Below are 16,450 nucleotides of genomic sequence, written 5' to 3'. Positions count from 1 at the left end.
TGGGCAACAGTGGCCTCCATTGACTTTATCAAAGGTTTGCCAGAAGCAAACAATGCTGCGGTGTTCGAGAGGTGTTCGCCGATTATGACGCACATCGCGCCGCTAGCTGTAGCGCAAGTCTTCAAAGCTCAGTCAATCACAGCCTCTGCATCGTTCAGTCGCAATGCAGCCAAGTCTACCTACGCTGCGAACATCAACAGCCATGCAGGACGCTTAATCTCAAAAACGCAAGCGTTCAAATAAAGTCTCGATTGTAATTACGGACCTCGGCTACACATCCACTGCGTTCCAGCACCCTACAGCCAGCTCAATGCATGACCACAGCGACATGGTCGTCCATGTACTTCGAGATATCGCCCAAGAAGCATGCTGCGATGATGCTGACTCCGCCAAACGCTATGCTCACGTAGTACACGTACTTGTACGCCTCGGCGTACGCGAGCTGTCCAGCGTACACGACCAACTCATACGCACCCGGCACGTCCTTGATACCCGGAAGCTCATGGAGAAGCGGGAGAAGCGATCCGCCGGTGATGGCAATTGCCTCTCCGATGATCTCAGGCGATGTGATGTTGAGCTTGGTCACCATTGCGCCGCCGATGTAGTGGGTTGCGGCGGGAACAAATTTGGAGATGAAGACGTTGTAGTACACGCAGTATCCGATGGAACCACCAATGACGCGGATGGCAAGGGTCAGAGCAGCGATTGTTGCGATCAGGTCGTCTGGGCAGATGATAGTGGCTGTTGACGTTAGCGAACTGTCTATCGATTAACCCGACGTGAGACTTACAGATGATAGATGCGGGCACAACGATACCACCAATGCCGAGACCAGCGAGAACCAACAATCCCCACAGTTGGTACAAGTTGTCCACACGGCCGATAGAAAGAGCACCGCAGCCTGCCGTCATCATGATCGACGAGACGATCAAAAGCTCCTTGTTGTGACCGCGGAGCAAAGACAGCAACCACAGCACAATACAAGCCCCAGCCAGAATCGAGAACCCAACAGGAATACCCCGGATACCAACACCAACAGGATCATGACCATAAACGTTGAACGCTTGCGTCGGCCAGAACATGAGGATCGAGAAGAAGTTGGCTCCAGAGATGAACGTAATGACAAGTGTCAGCCCAAGAATCCGGGGCTCCTGACGAAGTCGCTTGGGGAACATGGGATGTTTGGCTCCGTAGGCTTCCCAGAAGACAAAGGCGACGAGGAAAGCGACACCCAGGATCAAGGGCGCGAGCACGTGCGCGCTGGACCACTTGTACTGGTAGCCACCCCACTGCATACCCATCATGAACAAGATCATACCAGCAACAGACAGGAAACCGCCGATGTAGTCGATCTGCGCGAGAACCTCTCTGCGGCTCATACCCACGCTGTTGACGCGGGGAGGAGGGTGGTAGAACACGAAGGTCAAGACGAGGCCGATGAAAGCCCAGAGACCTAAGATTGTCAGTTCTCGGACCATGCGTTGTTTGGATAATGGGAAAAGTTCTTACCACACCACATCCCAATCCACCTCCACGCCCCCGGACTCTGACTAGCAATAAGCTGCGCCCAAAGCACACTCGGACAAAACGGCAAAATCGTAAACACCAAAATAGCAACATACTTGCCCCTCTGACTCGTCGGCGCAAGCTCACTCGTCACCGCCAGCGCCGTAAGCTCGTTGATGCCCGCGCCCACACCGCTAAACACCATTCCTGCAATGAAGATATTCATGGAATGTGCGGTTGAGCAGATGATCATGCCGAGGATCAAGAAGCACGCGCCGATCATGGCGACCCACCGGCGGCCCACGATGTCGGAGATGGAACCGACGAAGGGGCACACGGCGGCGAGGGAGAGCAGGTTCGCGAGGATAAACCAGATCCAGCGGTCGGTGCCGCCTATGTCGGCGTAGATGTAGGGGGGGACGCCGCCGAAGAGGTAGACGGGGATTTGGCTGCCTGTCCATACTATTCTTGATGTTAGCGAGGGAACTCCGTTGTGTATCAGTCGTCTGGGAAGGGCTATACGCACGGAAAGCCATAGCGACCAACGCCATAAGTCTCTTAAAGTTCATAGGTTGCTCGGCATCGTGGTCCTCGCCGTCGCCGGCTGTCCGCAAGCCATCTTTTTCGTAGTAGTTGGTGTGTCCGGGGACTTGCTCGTTGGTGTGGATTTGCTCGATGTGGTTGAACGCTGGTTTGGAGGCTGAGGGGGAGTGGTCTGAGGCATCTATTGTTAAATTGGCTTAGTAAATGTGTAGGTGGATGTGGAGTTAGGGTGTAGGATTGCGTACCAGAGCCATCGCTGTGGTCTCGCATCGTGTTCTTCATAGTCTACGTATGGAAAAGACCTCGTAGACAGGAATTCAGAGCTTCAACTTTAACAGTACAAACGAAGCTGTCAGTCCTGCTCACAACTTTCGTTTGGAGGCTCAGCGGGGCTCTTATGCTATCCATGTAATTGGAAGCCACCCTTGCCTTCACCACGCCCCCCTACCAGGGCCGTCCATCACATTCCCCACCCACGACTCAGTCTGCGGGGTATTTCCCACCTAACATCCAACTAGTCCTCACATCGTCCCTCTTTCCTCCCTTTCCCTCTATTATCCCCCTTCACACTAGCCCCCAGATCCGTGGTCTAGCCCATCCACCCACCATCCCCATCCGCGCATCTGGATTCGCCTCTCCCACCACATCCGCGGTAACTTTCCCAACTTTCCCCAGAAGCCCAGCTGTCACCCCCAGCTTCCGCCACGTTAACCAGCTAGCCTATCACTTCCTTCCGCACCATGTCCATGGGACACCGGGGGAAGTTGTGAATGGGGTTAGCGTGGCTGCGTAGTGTGTATGTACCCCGCAATTGCTTGGTCGAGCTTGTCGCAACAAGCAAAGAAGCGGCTGAACAAGCTTTTGGCGAGGTTCTTCTAGGTTTGTCGATCTCAGATGGCTTCGTTGGAAAACCTGGGGATGGGGATAAGGTGAACGGGGATCGGCGGGGGACGGTGGGTTGGTGTTGGTAACCTTGGAATGGTGAGGTGGTGCGGCGATTCCGTATGTAAGGAGAGGGAGGGCTTCAGCTGCCCAGCTAGTAGGATGCGCATATTTGGGACACCACGGCAGTTTCTTCACTCGCTCACTCGCTGTTTCGCTCCTCGCTCTTCGCACAATACACCTCCGCGCGGCTTTCCCCCTCGGTCCTATTCGCGCGGAGAAAAGTCCGCGTTGGATACACCTACAGGGGAGTATGGGCTTGACCTGCCCGTACAAATGCATGGTCTCTAGTCCCGTGAGCTATGCTCGCTCTCGCGTATGTACGATAGCGACACCGGAGTGGATGCTTGATACGCCACAAGTACGGCTGTTCGGCTACAGGGTCATGCAGACTGTGTTCTTGGTTCGAGTTGCCTAGGTAGAACGAGAGGATGGGAGAGCTTGTTGGAAGTTCACTGCTAGGCTTTCATTGAGATGGATTCGCGTGCTGATGTGGAGATGGATATTGCTTGCTGGTTTGTTGTAGCACTATCAATGTAGAATTATCGTTGTTGGAGATCATAGTCCTCATCATCTCAGACCATCCATCTCCAAGCTCACATTATCCGCTCTCGAACCATAAACACCCCCATCCAAGATCCACTGCTCATTATCATCATTATCATCCTGCACGCGACGCCACGTCTGCTTCCTGCCTCCTTCACCCGCATTCTCCTTGCCTTTACTCTCCTGAACCTTAATAGTCGGCCTAATCAGTCCACCCAACAGCGGATTCTTGCTGAACGCCCCGCTACCACTCGATAGCGTATTCCCATCTCGGGGCCGTTGAGTAGGTTCGGGTGGCTCATCTTCGCTCTCGGGTGTAGCCGGCCTCTCGGTAGCAGCCATACGCTTGACAAGCTTCTTGCCAGAGAGATCGATGCTGGCGACTACTTTGCGCTTTTCGTACTCTGGGCGCGCATTCCAGTCTTGCTCGCGCAGGGCTTTTTGCTGGCGCTTGAGCTGCATGGCGCGTTCTTGGGGGCTGGCCCACATGCTGAGGCCGGCTGTTGTGGTTTCGAAGTCGGCGGCCTCGTCGTGGACTTGTGTTCGTTTGGCGTTTTGGGCTTGGAAGGCGAGCAGCTTGTCTCTGTGCTGTTTTGCTTTTGCGAGCTTCTCGTTCTCAGACTCGACGTCCGAGGCGGGGTTGGACGATGCGGGTGTTCCTGTGCGGGGTGTTGAGAACGGGCGTGGTGCGAGCGAGACATCGGCACGCTTTTGGCCCGCGTTGTTGGCGGCCATCTTCTCTTTTCCGCGCTCTTCGCGGAGAACGCGCACCATGGATTGGATGTCTTGTGCACTGAACAGAGCTGAGTTGCAGAAAGTGCATGGGCCGATGCCTTCCTTTACGCAGATGATCTTTCCGCAATTCAAGCAGTTTGGCGCAGCTTCGAGCAAAGGATGCCTGGTAGCCATGCAGTTGCATTTCCGCTTGCTGTTGTCTTGTGGGGCAAGAGTAGGGTTCGTCTGGATCTCAAGCGCTCTGATTGCGGACTCCAGATCATTGAGTGCCGTTGAGGCACCATGCATGGGCGTGCCACCGGTAACATTGACCTTTGCCTTGGCCTTTGGTTTGGTCTCAGAGATGAGTTGGCCTGGAAGTTTCTTTGCTGGTTGCGGAGCAGGCGAGACACCACGGGATTTGGGGGTGGATGTCCCCGATGACGTAGTGAAGGTTGGTAATTGCAACCCATCAGGTTGTTCTTGTAAGCCGAATTTAGCAGCCTTGGGCTTTGAGCTACTCGCCATGTAGTCCTCTTCATCTTTTTTGAGATATGCACCAGATACGTTGCCATGGTCTTCTACCTGTCGCGGTGGCGGAAGTTTGTTCAAACCGGGTTTCTTCTTCTTTGGCTTCGCCCTGGGTACTTCTGACATGCCATTTGACACTTGGGCCTGGCCAGAGCCGCTGAAAGGCTTCGGCTTTCTCCGGTTGTTAAATGAAGAGATAAACTCAAGTGCTTGCGGGCTGTCACCCAAGAAATTCTGCAGATGGTCCGCTGCTTCTTTGGGCGATAGTGACTCAGTATACGATATTAGTTGCTTCAGTGACTCGTCGTCTAGAGGAATAAGCTTCGATAGCTGGGGCAACGCCCAGTTTGAGAGATCCATGTTGTTGTTGATGGGTTGTGATCGTCAAATGTCGGAATAGGTTGTTCGCTGTGAATCATCACTCTAAGCTAGTAGCTGTGGCGCAGGCGCGTGGCTGGTCGGCGGTCCGTGCCCCAAAGTTCACATGGAATTCCAGCTCGTGGGGAAGCTGCCATCACAGTCCTCATACCCTCAACTACACATTCACCATGGCTACCGACATCGCGCTCGATACCACTATTGTACGTTAATCGTCTCATACGATATAAATCCTTCCTAATCAGAGCAGGGCACCATTGTCATCGAACTCTACAACGACCACGCGCCCAAGACATGCAAAAACTTCTCGACGCTCACGCAGCGCAACTACTTCAACGGCCTGATCTTCCACCGCATAATACCAAACTTCATGATCCAAGGCGGCGACCCCACGGGTACTGGACGAGGAGGTGAGAGCATATATGGAGACAAGTTCGAGGACGAGATCAGCCCCCAGCTCAAGCACACGGGTGCAGGCATCCTCAGCATGGCCAACTCCGGTCCGAACACCAATGGCTCGCAATTTTTCATCACATTGGCGCCGACTCCGTGGCTGGACGGCAAGCACACGATCTTTGGAAGGGTCAAGAGCGGGATGCAAATAGTGAAGAAGCTGGGCTTGGTCAAGACAGACAAGGAGGACCGCCCTGTGGAGGAAGTCAAGATTGTCAAGGCATACCTCGTCGATGACGGAGCTATGGCGATGCAGCGATACTAGCGCGGAGGAAGGGAATCAGCCAGGCGTCGACGCGATCGCATGACAGAGCGCATCAACGCGACACTCAATGCTTGAACGTGAGTTACTCGAAAATGGAATGTAGATTAATTACTCATACGTCCAACTAGTTCAGAGCTCCATTCGGATGGATCAACACCTTCGTATACCCCTCGATCCTCTTGTCAAACTTCTCGTATGCCGTCGGCGCGTCGTCGATATTAATCTCGTGCGACACGACGAAGCTCGGCTTGGCCTTGCCCGATACAATCATGTCGCGAAGATACCTGTTGTAGGCCTTCACATTACACTGCCCGGTGCCAAGATGCAAGCCCTACGGTCGTCAGTGGTGGGTACACAACTTCGAACCACGAACATACCTTTTCGAAGAGCTTGCCGAACGAGATCAGAATTTGGCCCTTCTTGCTCTGCTCGTCTGGGGCTCCAGGGTCGGCCGGAACATACAACCCTGGAATACCCAAGCCTCCCGTGGGCCGGGTCACCATGATCAACTGGTCCAAGACAACGTTTGGCTTCTCCTTGCTACCGGACGCGTCCACGGCTTGATACCCAACCGCGTCGACCGCGCGATCCACCATACCGTCATTGAGCTTGATGATCTGCTCAACCGGATCGCTCTTCCTGAAGTCGATAGGAATGCATCCGATCTTCTCCGCAGCTTGCAGTCGCTCAGGCACTGTGTCGACTACGAAGACCTTGCTTGCACCTCGTAGTATACCGCTATACGCTGCCATGAGACCAACAGGACCTGCACCGAACACCGCGACGCTTTCGCCGGACTGGAAGCCAGCGAGCACCAGCCCATGCCAGCCCGTTGGGAATATATCTGCTAGTAGTATGAAGTCGGCTTCGTGCTCGGTTCCTTTGGGCAGCTTCAGGGCGTTGAAGTCGGCGAAGGGGACGCGGAGGTATTGCGCTTGGCCGCCTTGATACGGGCCCATGGCTACGTAGCCGTAAGCGCCGCCGGCGAAGCCTGGGTTTACTCTGTTCTATTGTTAGGACTGGTGCATGATAGCCTTATTGGAGTTCGACTTACCCGGTACAGAACGCTGTTTTGCCCTCCTCGCAATTGCGACACCTGCCATCGGCGACATTCTGCGAGCCACGTCAGAACCATCCGCACTACATCTCCACAGAACACTCACAAACGGCAACACAATCCTATCCCCCTTCTCCAAAAGCGTCACGCCGGCACCAACCTCGATAATCGTCCCCATATTCTCATGACCAAACACCAGCCCTGCCTCCGCAGCCGTCCGTCCCTGATACATATGCAAGTCCGACCCGCAAATCGCCGCCGTCGTAACCTTGACAATCACATCATCTGGATGCTGTATCGTAGGCAGCTCGACGTCCTTGACTGAGACCTTGAATGGACCTTCGTAGTGCACTGCTTTCATCTTGGAGCTGGACATTTTGGGGGGTTGGGGCGCGCGTCGCGTGCAAATGTACAGGCACTTTCAAGGGTTCAATGTTACAAGATACAAGATACAAGGAGTTTGTTGCGATGATAGAACGAGATGCGCGTGTGTTAAGAAGTGGAAGAGCCGCAGTGGATGGAAGGCACGTCGATTTGCACTGGAGCACGCCCCAGTCTATGATGTATGACGACCCCTCTTCTTCGGTACTTGCAAGCTTGCAGGCGTTGGCACCAGAGCGTCTGGCTGGCGTCATTATTGAGGGGCTGACAGCGGAGGATGGGTCGATCAAGTGTGGGGTATGGGTTCCGAATCGGAAAGGGTGCTTCGGAAACTAGCGCATTGTGTTGATTGCGCTTCAACATTTGAAATCACTTGTGTCCGCATGGGCAGTCTTTTTCGCATGGTAGGGAAGCTTGGAGGATCGGTCACGCCGATGTGGAGGCCTCCTTTCGGATTTAGATTTTAAGCTGTCTAGAGCGGAAGAGGCCTCAACATCGGCGTGGGAGGTCTTGCTTGGTTCTGTATCGTGCGCTCTAGCTTTCGAAGCCCGCACTTACACGTGCTGCAAGCAGGAAACAAACAACAGGACTCCTTAGGTAGCGACATAGTGTAACTAAACCCAGGCTGGTGTACCACCCTGAAGCTTTTGACAACGATAAGGTACTCCAAGCAGAACCGCGACTGAACCTGTATAACGAAAGAAGCAAAACGTCCTAAGCAAACTTTTGGAAAGAGATATGCAACGAATGGGGTCTTTGACAACCGGTATTGTCTAACACCCAACTTCCAAGGTTGCTTGCGAACGAACGCTAACAGGACGTCGAGCACTTGAACTCTCTCCGTCGATTCCTTCACGATATCGCCTGTCACGCACTCTGTTGTACTACCTATCTATGGGAATGCAGGTCATAATGCGCCCAATTAGATCAACTGCCTTATTGGCGCATTGCGCGCCGTTCAAAGCAACCCCATCGGACGGCGACTGCTACCTTCAGGGCGCGAGAACTGTGTTTGCGGTAAGGTAATAGAAAGACGTGTAATACCATTGATTGAACATACTGCCGGTATATATGTAAGTATGTTCAAGGTGGTGGTTCTCTCACTCTCTTACTTGACAAATTTGCTAGTCTCTCACTTTTCTCCTCTTTACTTCGCGCTTAACACTTACTTTAAGCAATATACCTACTATTACACCTATCTCTAACTCTTCTTTTACCTAAACTAAGAGAGTTATAAATCTCTAGCTATATATATTATAATATTTAACTAATTTCTATTAATTCTATTACCTTTTATCTTTAATAGTCTAGTAAGTATTTTCTAGAAAGTAATTTACCTTATACTTTAGTTTAATTCTATATATTAACCTCTAAAATATATAGAATACCTAGTCTATTAGTAAGCTCTACTATAAAGTAATCTTCTAGATAAGTAGCTAATCTTTAGAATATACTTAATTTAAAAGATATTTTTTTTTTATACTTTTTATAATATACTATACTTTTATTACTATAATAAATATATACTATATATAAGATAAGCTATAGTATTTTTTTTTATATATTAGAGATAAGTATATATATTTTTATAAGAAGTTATTTACTCTTTTACTTTAGCTTTACTTTTTACTCTTTATATTTTAACTATAAGATATAGTAAACTTATACTTATCTTTATAAGCTTAATATTAAAAAGCTACTTTACTACTACTTTTCTTTTTTTTTATTAACTTTTTATCTTTTTTATTAACTTTATATCTTTCTTTTATAACTTTTTTATATTAACTATAGTAAGCTTTAACTTTCTTAGTGCTAATAACTTTACTACTTTAAATACTAAAGTATGTAATTACTTTAATAAAAAGCTTACTAAAGTTTATTACTTACTATTTATATAATTTATTAGTATTTATAATATTTATAAAAATAATATTTAAATTTCTAGTATTCTTTAGCGCTTATAACTAAACTACTATTTTTATAACTTTAATAATATTACTTAAAGTAACTACTACGCTTACTTTTTTAAGTTTTTTAATATTAACTATACTATCTAGTACTATAATATATTAAAACTATATATCTTATCTAACTATATTAATATTATTTACTATAATATTATTCTTATTATCTTTATTATAATTAGTAAGAAGCTTAGCTTTAATATAAGTAGCTTTTATAAACTTAGTATAGAACTTTTTTTTAAAGTATATATAAAGATATAGTTATTTAAAACTTATAGTATAAATAAATATAATTATATATATTTCTACTAAAAGAAACTTATTAAAATCTAAATAAATAGTAGTTTTAACTTATACTACTTCTCTAAGAAAGCTAGATAAAATATAATAGAAGTAGTTTAAAATATATAGTAGATAGTTAGTAATATTCTTATATAAACTATATTAAGATACCTAAATAGATACTAACTTTATATACTTATTTCTAGGTCTTAGAGCTAGTAATAATTAAGCTTAAGAACTTTTACGTAGTAGTTCTATTAAGTAAGATACTATATAATATATTTAAGAAAGAAAAGCCTATATTAGTACTTTACTAGGTTTTTACTAAGATAAGAAAAGAGTAAAAGTAGAAGAAAAAAAAGAAAGTAAAAAAGAAAGCTATAGAAATAGAAAATAGAAATAGGCCTATAGAATTCTTTATTAATACTAAGCTAGTTTAGATAGATTAGAGTCTAGTTAGTAACCTTCTAGTTAATATTAAGCTAGGCGTAGTTAAGTAGGCTTTGCCTAATAAGGCTAGGCAGTTATAGATTAGCGTAGAATAGGCTCTAAGAATTATAAGAGATGTTAACAAAGACTTTCTAACACAGGCTATAGAGAGGGCTACATTAGGCAGAGACTAGATAGATGGTCGCGGTTGAGTGTACTATAATGACGACATGATGACCCCACATAACGAAGATACTTTCCAGAAATGGTTTGAAGCATACATCACGATAAACTTCATACTTCTATAAAGCGCTAACATCGATGTAGACGTCAAGGTCTCTCATGAGCTCACAAACTAACCTCGGATTGTTATTGTAGTCTGCAGCGTATTCATGATTTCACTAGGAAAGGAAGAGATGAACGGCCTGTTCGATATGGCATGAAAGCATTCGCATTGTTATGTTTACCCGTAACGTCTGCCATAGCTACGACAAAGATATATCGGGATAATACATGTCGCTGCTAATGTAGCATGACCATGATCCGAGCGAACCGCTTCTACGCGCTCGACATTCAACTCTCATCTCCACTGATCTCCGCACTCCTTGCTCCGTCCTCAAGCCTAACCCTGCTCTGCCGCCTTGCGCATACGCTTCTCATGCTTCTTGTGCCTCTTCTTTGTCCTCTTCGCATACTTCTCCAAAGTCGCAATACGGTTCTTTGCCCAGTTGGGACCGGCGTCGGGAGGCGGTGCTGTAGAAGGGCAATACAGTTAGCCAATGCATCGTATAGATATAGAACAAAGCAGCAAGTGGACGCCTTACTTCCAAGGTCTCCTCTAAGCAGACGCTCCTTCTCGTCCTCTCGACGCTCATGCTTCCGCTCGAAACGTTGGTGACGGTGTCCGGACGATTCCGTGCGACAGCTCTGGGTGCGCTTCGGGTTTCGTGGTTTGGGGTCGTGCGGGTTCTGCGAGGGCATCTTGGTGGGGTGCGAGTATTTTCCCTTGTGTTGGTTAGGCATGCAAACATGTTATGGAACTTGTCTTTCTGATCTATACCTTGCCCGGGTACCAGTACGGGTCGTTCTCTTTGGTGTAGTTCTTGGTCAAGTCGCGTCTGATGCTCCTCGCGCTGTCTTCTCGGTCGGCATGCTCGTCGTCATCAGTCAAAGGGCTGCATTCACGGTCTTTGCTGTCATCGCGAGTTATCGGTCCCTCATCCCGGTCACCCCAAGGACTGCGTGGACGACGCTCATACTCATAGCTGGGTTCACGTTTGAAGCCGTCTCTTGAGCGATCGCGTTGTCGATCATCGAATGCGCGCCTCGAATCGCGTCTATCTTGGCCATCCAGACGGTTACGTGAACGGTCTTCGCGATCACGGCTGCGCTCGCGCCTGCGATCATCGACCCGGCGGTCGCGTGATTGATCATGTCGGTCACGACTAAGCTCGCGTCTGCGTTCATCTCCCCAGCGGTTGCTTGGACGGTTGTCTCGCTCCCGGCTTGGTTCGCGTTTGATGTCGTCGCCCCAGCGGTTGCGAGGACGTTCCTGCTGCTCACGGCTGGGCTCACGTCTACTATGATAGCTATCATAACCGTGGTAAGTCTGTGGGTAGCTGTCGACGCGTCCCTGTGGTTCGTCGCTTGGCTCGCGTTTGACGCGATTGTCGGTGGGATCCTGGAAGTCCGACATCGCGCCGCGGGATGAAGCAGTGGGAATGAAGAGAGTGTGACCAGAATGAGAAGGGAAAATCGAGAGGACGGACTGAAGTGGCGGAAGAGAGACCGGACGCGGTTTAAGGAAGCGACAAAAGAAATGACTCGTCGCTGCGAAACTTGGAGTCCCCGCTGTCAGTATCAAGGAGGAACGACGGCAGTATACGGAAGGGAGCAGCGGGCCCGCAATGGCCTGACGACGCGTCCCGCGTTGGGCGCGTATGCTGACACTTTATCAAGACTTACGCGCAATCCAATCTGAACACGGTCGAGATACCTCAGTCTTCGCGATGGAGACGCCACATGATGACTTATCCCAGGCGCAGGAGAAGAAAGTAGCCGTACCCATGACGTCACCACGCTAGTTCGCATCCATCTCGACAGGCACGGCCGAACACGAAGGTGACAAAGCTGCAAAACACTGTTGCCTCCGATTACCAGATACTTCCACAACAGCCGCCACCAAAATATCGTACACGCACACATCGAACACAATGTATCTCCTAACACCAAGCTGCACTATCGCAGCAACTATACACTTACAATTGATATTCTCACCGCGGACCAAAGATTGAGGAATACCCAATCGCGCCACAACCATTTTCACATCGCGATATGGACAGCGTATACACAGTCCGCGCCTCACCCGGCGAAGGACTAGGCTGTTTCGCTTCCACGACCATCCTGCCGGGTACGCTCATCCTTAGCGAAACACCCTTATTCAGCGTCGCAGAACCGCGCAGCAACAGCGCCGTAGTCTTAGCCTTTTCTTCATTGTCCGACTCGCAAAAAACCCAGTATCTATCCCTGTACGCCCAGAAAGACCACAATGGTTTCGAAGAAGAGGCAAGAGTAATCGACATCTTCAACTCCAACGCCTGGCAAACAGGATCAAAAACATCCATCTGCCCCCTCGCCGCGCGCTTCAACCACAGCTGCATCCCCAACGCATCCTTCGCCTACAACCCGCTCACTGGGAAAATCACAATCCACGCCATCGTGCCCATCCCCTCAAATTCCCAAATACGATTAAGCTACGAGCGCCCCTACCAAACCACCCTTTCACGGCGCGCAAAACTATATTCCTACGGCTTCATTTGCGCCTGTCCGGCATGCAGCGACCCCACGCCCAGCAGCGATACCCGGCGCGCGCGAATGGTGGTGCTGGACGCGCGGATCCGGACGGGGCGGCGCCAGCTGTGGAGACGGCCTGTGCCGAAGGCCGCGTTGGAGTTGTGCAGGTTGCTGAAAGAGGAGGGGTTGGTGGGGGAGGCGTTGGGGCTTGCGTGGCATGATGCGGCGGTGGGGTGGAGGAGGCATGGGCGGTTGGATATGGCTGTGGCTTGTGCGGTGAAGGAGGTGGAAATCGCGATGACGTGCTTTGGCAGGGAGAGCTCGGCGGTCGATGTTTCGACGGGGTTTTTGTTGGGGTTGAAGGGGGAGATGGGGGGGAAGGGGATGGCGGGTGTTGCTGTGGAGGCTGAGGAGGTTGCGGCTTGCTAGAAGGGTTATCTTGGTATATTGTCGAGGTGTCCTGGTTTGGTGTTGAAGCATGCTCTGGGCATGCCACATCTCACTTCCTTGATTTGTGGCGCAGTGACGATATGTACAATGTGCCACACCCCCAAACAAGCTCTCTTGTCCAACAAACAATGTGCTACCACTTGACATATTCCCTCTTGACGTATCCCCTTCTCTCGAACACAAACTTCCTACCCTCCTACCCTGTACCACTACCTCCCCTCCAAATCACCACCCCCACCACCACCGCAGTAACCGCGCAACTCTAGCATGACTAAAACCCCTCGAACTTCCCGCAAGACTTCCAAAGCCAACGACATCGTCCGCCTTAAAAGCATTGTCCAGCCCCTCACAAGACACCCGCCTCCCAAATCAAATCTAGCCCAATCTGCCGAACGCCGCCTGTCAACGCATCAGACTACCACTATGTCACACATGACCGAGTGGCTATGTCCTCACTGCTCACATATAAACCGCGGTGAAGGTGGGAGTGGGGAGAAATGCGGGGGGTGTGGGAAGTAACGGATGAGAAACGGATGTCTGTGGTCAGGGATATGGATAGATGAATAGCAAGGGAGAGGAATGAGGGATAGATGAGGAAGTGTTGGAGTGTGGGTACCACGATGGCAGGCTGTTGTAGGGAGAGGATTGATGGAGGGATGAGGGGATAATACGCGAGTTTTCATCTCGGAGACAGATCGAGCATGTAAAGTTGGCTTGCAGGACTAGATATGTGATTATGCTGATTTTCCCAAACTCCATCGCTATGCATAAGATGTATCATCAGACGTGTTTCTGAATGAATCGAGATGGTGTTGTAAGCAACGGCGTATGGGACTTTTTAGGTACCGGAATCTTTACAAATCGGGTACCTAAAAAGTCCCATACACCGTTACTTGCAACACCAGCTGAATCTTCAAACGTAACCTTCTCTTTTCCTCCCTCAGATGCCTCCTCTACTACCTGACCCTAAGCCTCTTCCCAGCAGGTTCAACACCCCCCTCTTCCCTCGCCGAACTATGCGCTTCAGGACCAGTCCAAACCTGACTCTTCACAGTCGTGGGAACGGTCGTACCGTTTCCTCCTTCACTCCCCTCATTCTTTCCCTCCATCTTCGCTCCAGCAGTCGGCCCAACTTTCCTTGGCCCTTCAATAGAAAACGAAAAAACCTCCCTCTCGGGCCTCCTCGACTTCCCCGTCGCAGGCTTCCTAACAGCATTGACATCTTCTTCCTTGAACAACTGCCCCGTCCGCTTCGTCGCTTCCTTGCCCGCCTCTGTCGCTTCTTCAACAATCTCCTCGCTGTAGTGCCACATCAGAGCGATCTCGCCCCTTACAAGCGCCGTCGCCCACAGACTGAGCAGCACGCCTGGGACGAGCCAGAGGAGAGCAGGTTGCGCGTGATTCATAAGATGTAGCGCGGCGAACGTGGCGACTAGACCGCCTACATAGCCCACGAGCGAGGCGTTGAAATACGTTTTCGGGAACGTGAACGGCGCTTCCTCTTTCTCGTTTTCTTGGGGTGCAGCAGACTCCCACAGCGGGCGTCCCATGAGTGAATGCGTCCAGAAATGGTCGCTCCAGCGTCCTGCCAGGGGCGTAAACTCCGCTTTCACGACTGTGTCCTCGGCTCCTTCTGTTAAAGCGGGAATGCGTTTCTGGCGGCGGAGGTAGAAGAGGTAGAGATCGAAGCGCAGTGCAAGGCCTATCATGAGTCCAGGGATGATGATATCGCCTAGACCGAGCATGGCAGCGGCGTTCTTGCCCGAGGGCGTGGTGGCGGTGCCGGGTTTGGGGAACATGAGTTTGATGGGGACGTCGAGGGAGGATGCTACTGTTACCATGAGGGGACTAGAAGAAGATGTGATGTTAGTAGTGTTCTGTGCGAACGGATGAAGGAGGAGGAGAGTACGTACGTGAAGAAGACCATGTAGATGTCGTAGAAGAACAGTCCCACGAGTATCGCACTTCCAGTCGCAAACGTCGTCGGACTGATGACTTGGATACTGCCATATGCGAAACTGAAACCAAGCAGGTTGGTTAGGTACCACGTCTTGTCAACGAGGTTGAAGTAGACGAGCGTAGCCAGCGCTACCACAGCACCGACAAGCGTGTGCGCGCCTACTCTAGCTTTGCCCGCCAGCGCGCGCTCAAGATACAGCTTCAGCGTCCACTTATTGGAGGGCATCGCGCGGTCCGCCCAGAGCCATTCTTTCGCTCCATCGGAAAGTGGTATGCGCGCGAGGAAGCCGGGGAGCGGGCTTGTAATGGGCCCGCTGGCCTTGGTGTTGCCTGCGACAGGCACCGCCCTCCCTGCCTTGCCGTCGACATGGTATAGCGCGCCCCCGAGCACATGTCTCCTTGGGAATATAATAGAATGCCCAATATCCAGCACATCGCTGACCAACTTCGTCACAGCGAAGAACCCAAAAACAGCAAAATACGCATTAAGCGCTTTACTCAGTATACTCGGATCTTTAAGCCATTTCAACAAGAAATACAGCGTCGCCAGCGAAATCCCTGCGAAAAGCGGGAACAAGATGATATGTCTCGGCGAAAGCCCTTCCATCTCGTTCTCCGGCTCCTCGTCCTCCTCCTCGTCTTCAGAGTCGCTGTCTTCATCTTCGGCGGCGGCGTCGCGACGGCGGTCTTTCCGGCTCTTTTTGGGGGGCTTCGCGGCGGTCGAGGGGCGGGTGAGCGAGGCATGGGCGGCGGCGTAGATGGGGAAGAGGGAGGCGAGGATCATGTGGGCGTAGACGGGGAGGAGGGGTTGCACTTTTGTGAAGGCGTAGGCGGCGGTGCCGAGGGCGCTGGCGACGAGGCTGGGCTCTGTGTCCGCCATGGTGCGCAGAGGGGTGGGTGTGTGTTACGCGCAGGTGGATGGGGTTGGCGGGGGTTTTACGGTGTTATGTGGGAGGAGTGAGAGTGGGTGGTGGTGGGGAGGCTGCTGGTGAACCCAGGGTTACAGAACTCTCTTCCCACAACGTGGCCTATATGCAACCAACCACAAAGACTTCGAACGTCAATGGGTGTGGAAGCAACCAGAGTACATTTCACATTCTTCTACCAAGCTTCTTCCGTCGCGCATCCAGACAACGACGCGACAATACGGCACAGTCGCGTCCTTTCGCAAACAAATTCGGCATGCAAACCAATCAAACATGACGTCGCCGCATCGCGTCCAGCCAAACACCCTGATCGGCGTTCGTGCATGGCCAG

At 50.7% G+C, this 16,450-nt stretch overlaps 6 protein-coding genes across 6 annotated transcripts; 1 reads left to right on the top strand and 5 right to left on the bottom strand.

Moving 5' to 3' along the window:
• Window positions 1-307: 307 nt before the first annotated feature.
• Window positions 308-2,331, bottom strand: J4E85_011407 (uncharacterized protein; the record flags this gene model as incomplete). Its single annotated transcript, XM_051475610.1, has 5 exons — window positions 308-741; window positions 791-1,453; window positions 1,654-1,968; window positions 2,033-2,230; window positions 2,295-2,331. The coding sequence occupies 5 exons, from the start codon at window positions 2,329-2,331 to the stop codon at window positions 308-310; spliced, it is 1,647 nt and encodes a 548-aa protein (XP_051320625.1).
• A 1,230-nt stretch (window positions 2,332-3,561) lies between these two features.
• On the bottom strand, window positions 3,562-5,142 carry J4E85_011406 (uncharacterized protein; the record flags this gene model as incomplete). The annotated part of the gene is made up of 1 exon (XM_051475609.1): window positions 3,562-5,142. One exon carries the CDS (start codon window positions 5,140-5,142, stop codon window positions 3,562-3,564), a length of 1,581 nt encoding a protein of 526 aa, XP_051320624.1.
• A 188-nt stretch (window positions 5,143-5,330) lies between these two features.
• CYP1 (heme binding) lies at window positions 5,331-5,878 on the top strand (the record flags this gene model as incomplete). The annotated part of the gene is made up of 2 exons (XM_051475608.1): window positions 5,331-5,363; window positions 5,411-5,878. The coding sequence occupies 2 exons, from the start codon at window positions 5,331-5,333 to the stop codon at window positions 5,876-5,878; spliced, it is 501 nt and encodes a 166-aa protein (XP_051320623.1).
• A 124-nt stretch (window positions 5,879-6,002) lies between these two features.
• Window positions 6,003-7,311, bottom strand: J4E85_011404 (uncharacterized protein; the record flags this gene model as incomplete). Its single annotated transcript, XM_051475607.1, has 4 exons — window positions 6,003-6,209; window positions 6,256-6,880; window positions 6,933-6,991; window positions 7,042-7,311. 4 exons carry the CDS (start codon window positions 7,309-7,311, stop codon window positions 6,003-6,005), a joined length of 1,161 nt encoding a protein of 386 aa, XP_051320622.1.
• Window positions 7,312-10,613: 3,302 nt separating this feature from the next.
• On the bottom strand, window positions 10,614-11,687 carry J4E85_011403 (uncharacterized protein; the record flags this gene model as incomplete). The annotated part of the gene is made up of 3 exons (XM_051475606.1): window positions 10,614-10,744; window positions 10,816-10,996; window positions 11,052-11,687. The coding sequence occupies 3 exons, from the start codon at window positions 11,685-11,687 to the stop codon at window positions 10,614-10,616; spliced, it is 948 nt and encodes a 315-aa protein (XP_051320621.1).
• A 2,503-nt stretch (window positions 11,688-14,190) lies between these two features.
• Window positions 14,191-16,073, bottom strand: J4E85_011402 (uncharacterized protein; the record flags this gene model as incomplete). Its single annotated transcript, XM_051475605.1, has 2 exons — window positions 14,191-15,082; window positions 15,148-16,073. The coding sequence occupies 2 exons, from the start codon at window positions 16,071-16,073 to the stop codon at window positions 14,191-14,193; spliced, it is 1,818 nt and encodes a 605-aa protein (XP_051320620.1).
• Window positions 16,074-16,450: the final 377 nt, after the last annotated feature.

The sequence above is a fragment of the Alternaria conjuncta genome (genome assembly GCF_024043145.1).
Source record: "Alternaria conjuncta strain BMP 0040 chromosome Unknown scaffold_34, whole genome shotgun sequence".
Classification (NCBI taxonomy): Eukaryota; Fungi; Ascomycota; class Dothideomycetes; order Pleosporales; family Pleosporaceae; genus Alternaria; species Alternaria conjuncta.
The sequence above is the reverse complement of the archived record's forward strand: the minus strand, read 5'-3'. Positions and strand labels throughout refer to the sequence as shown.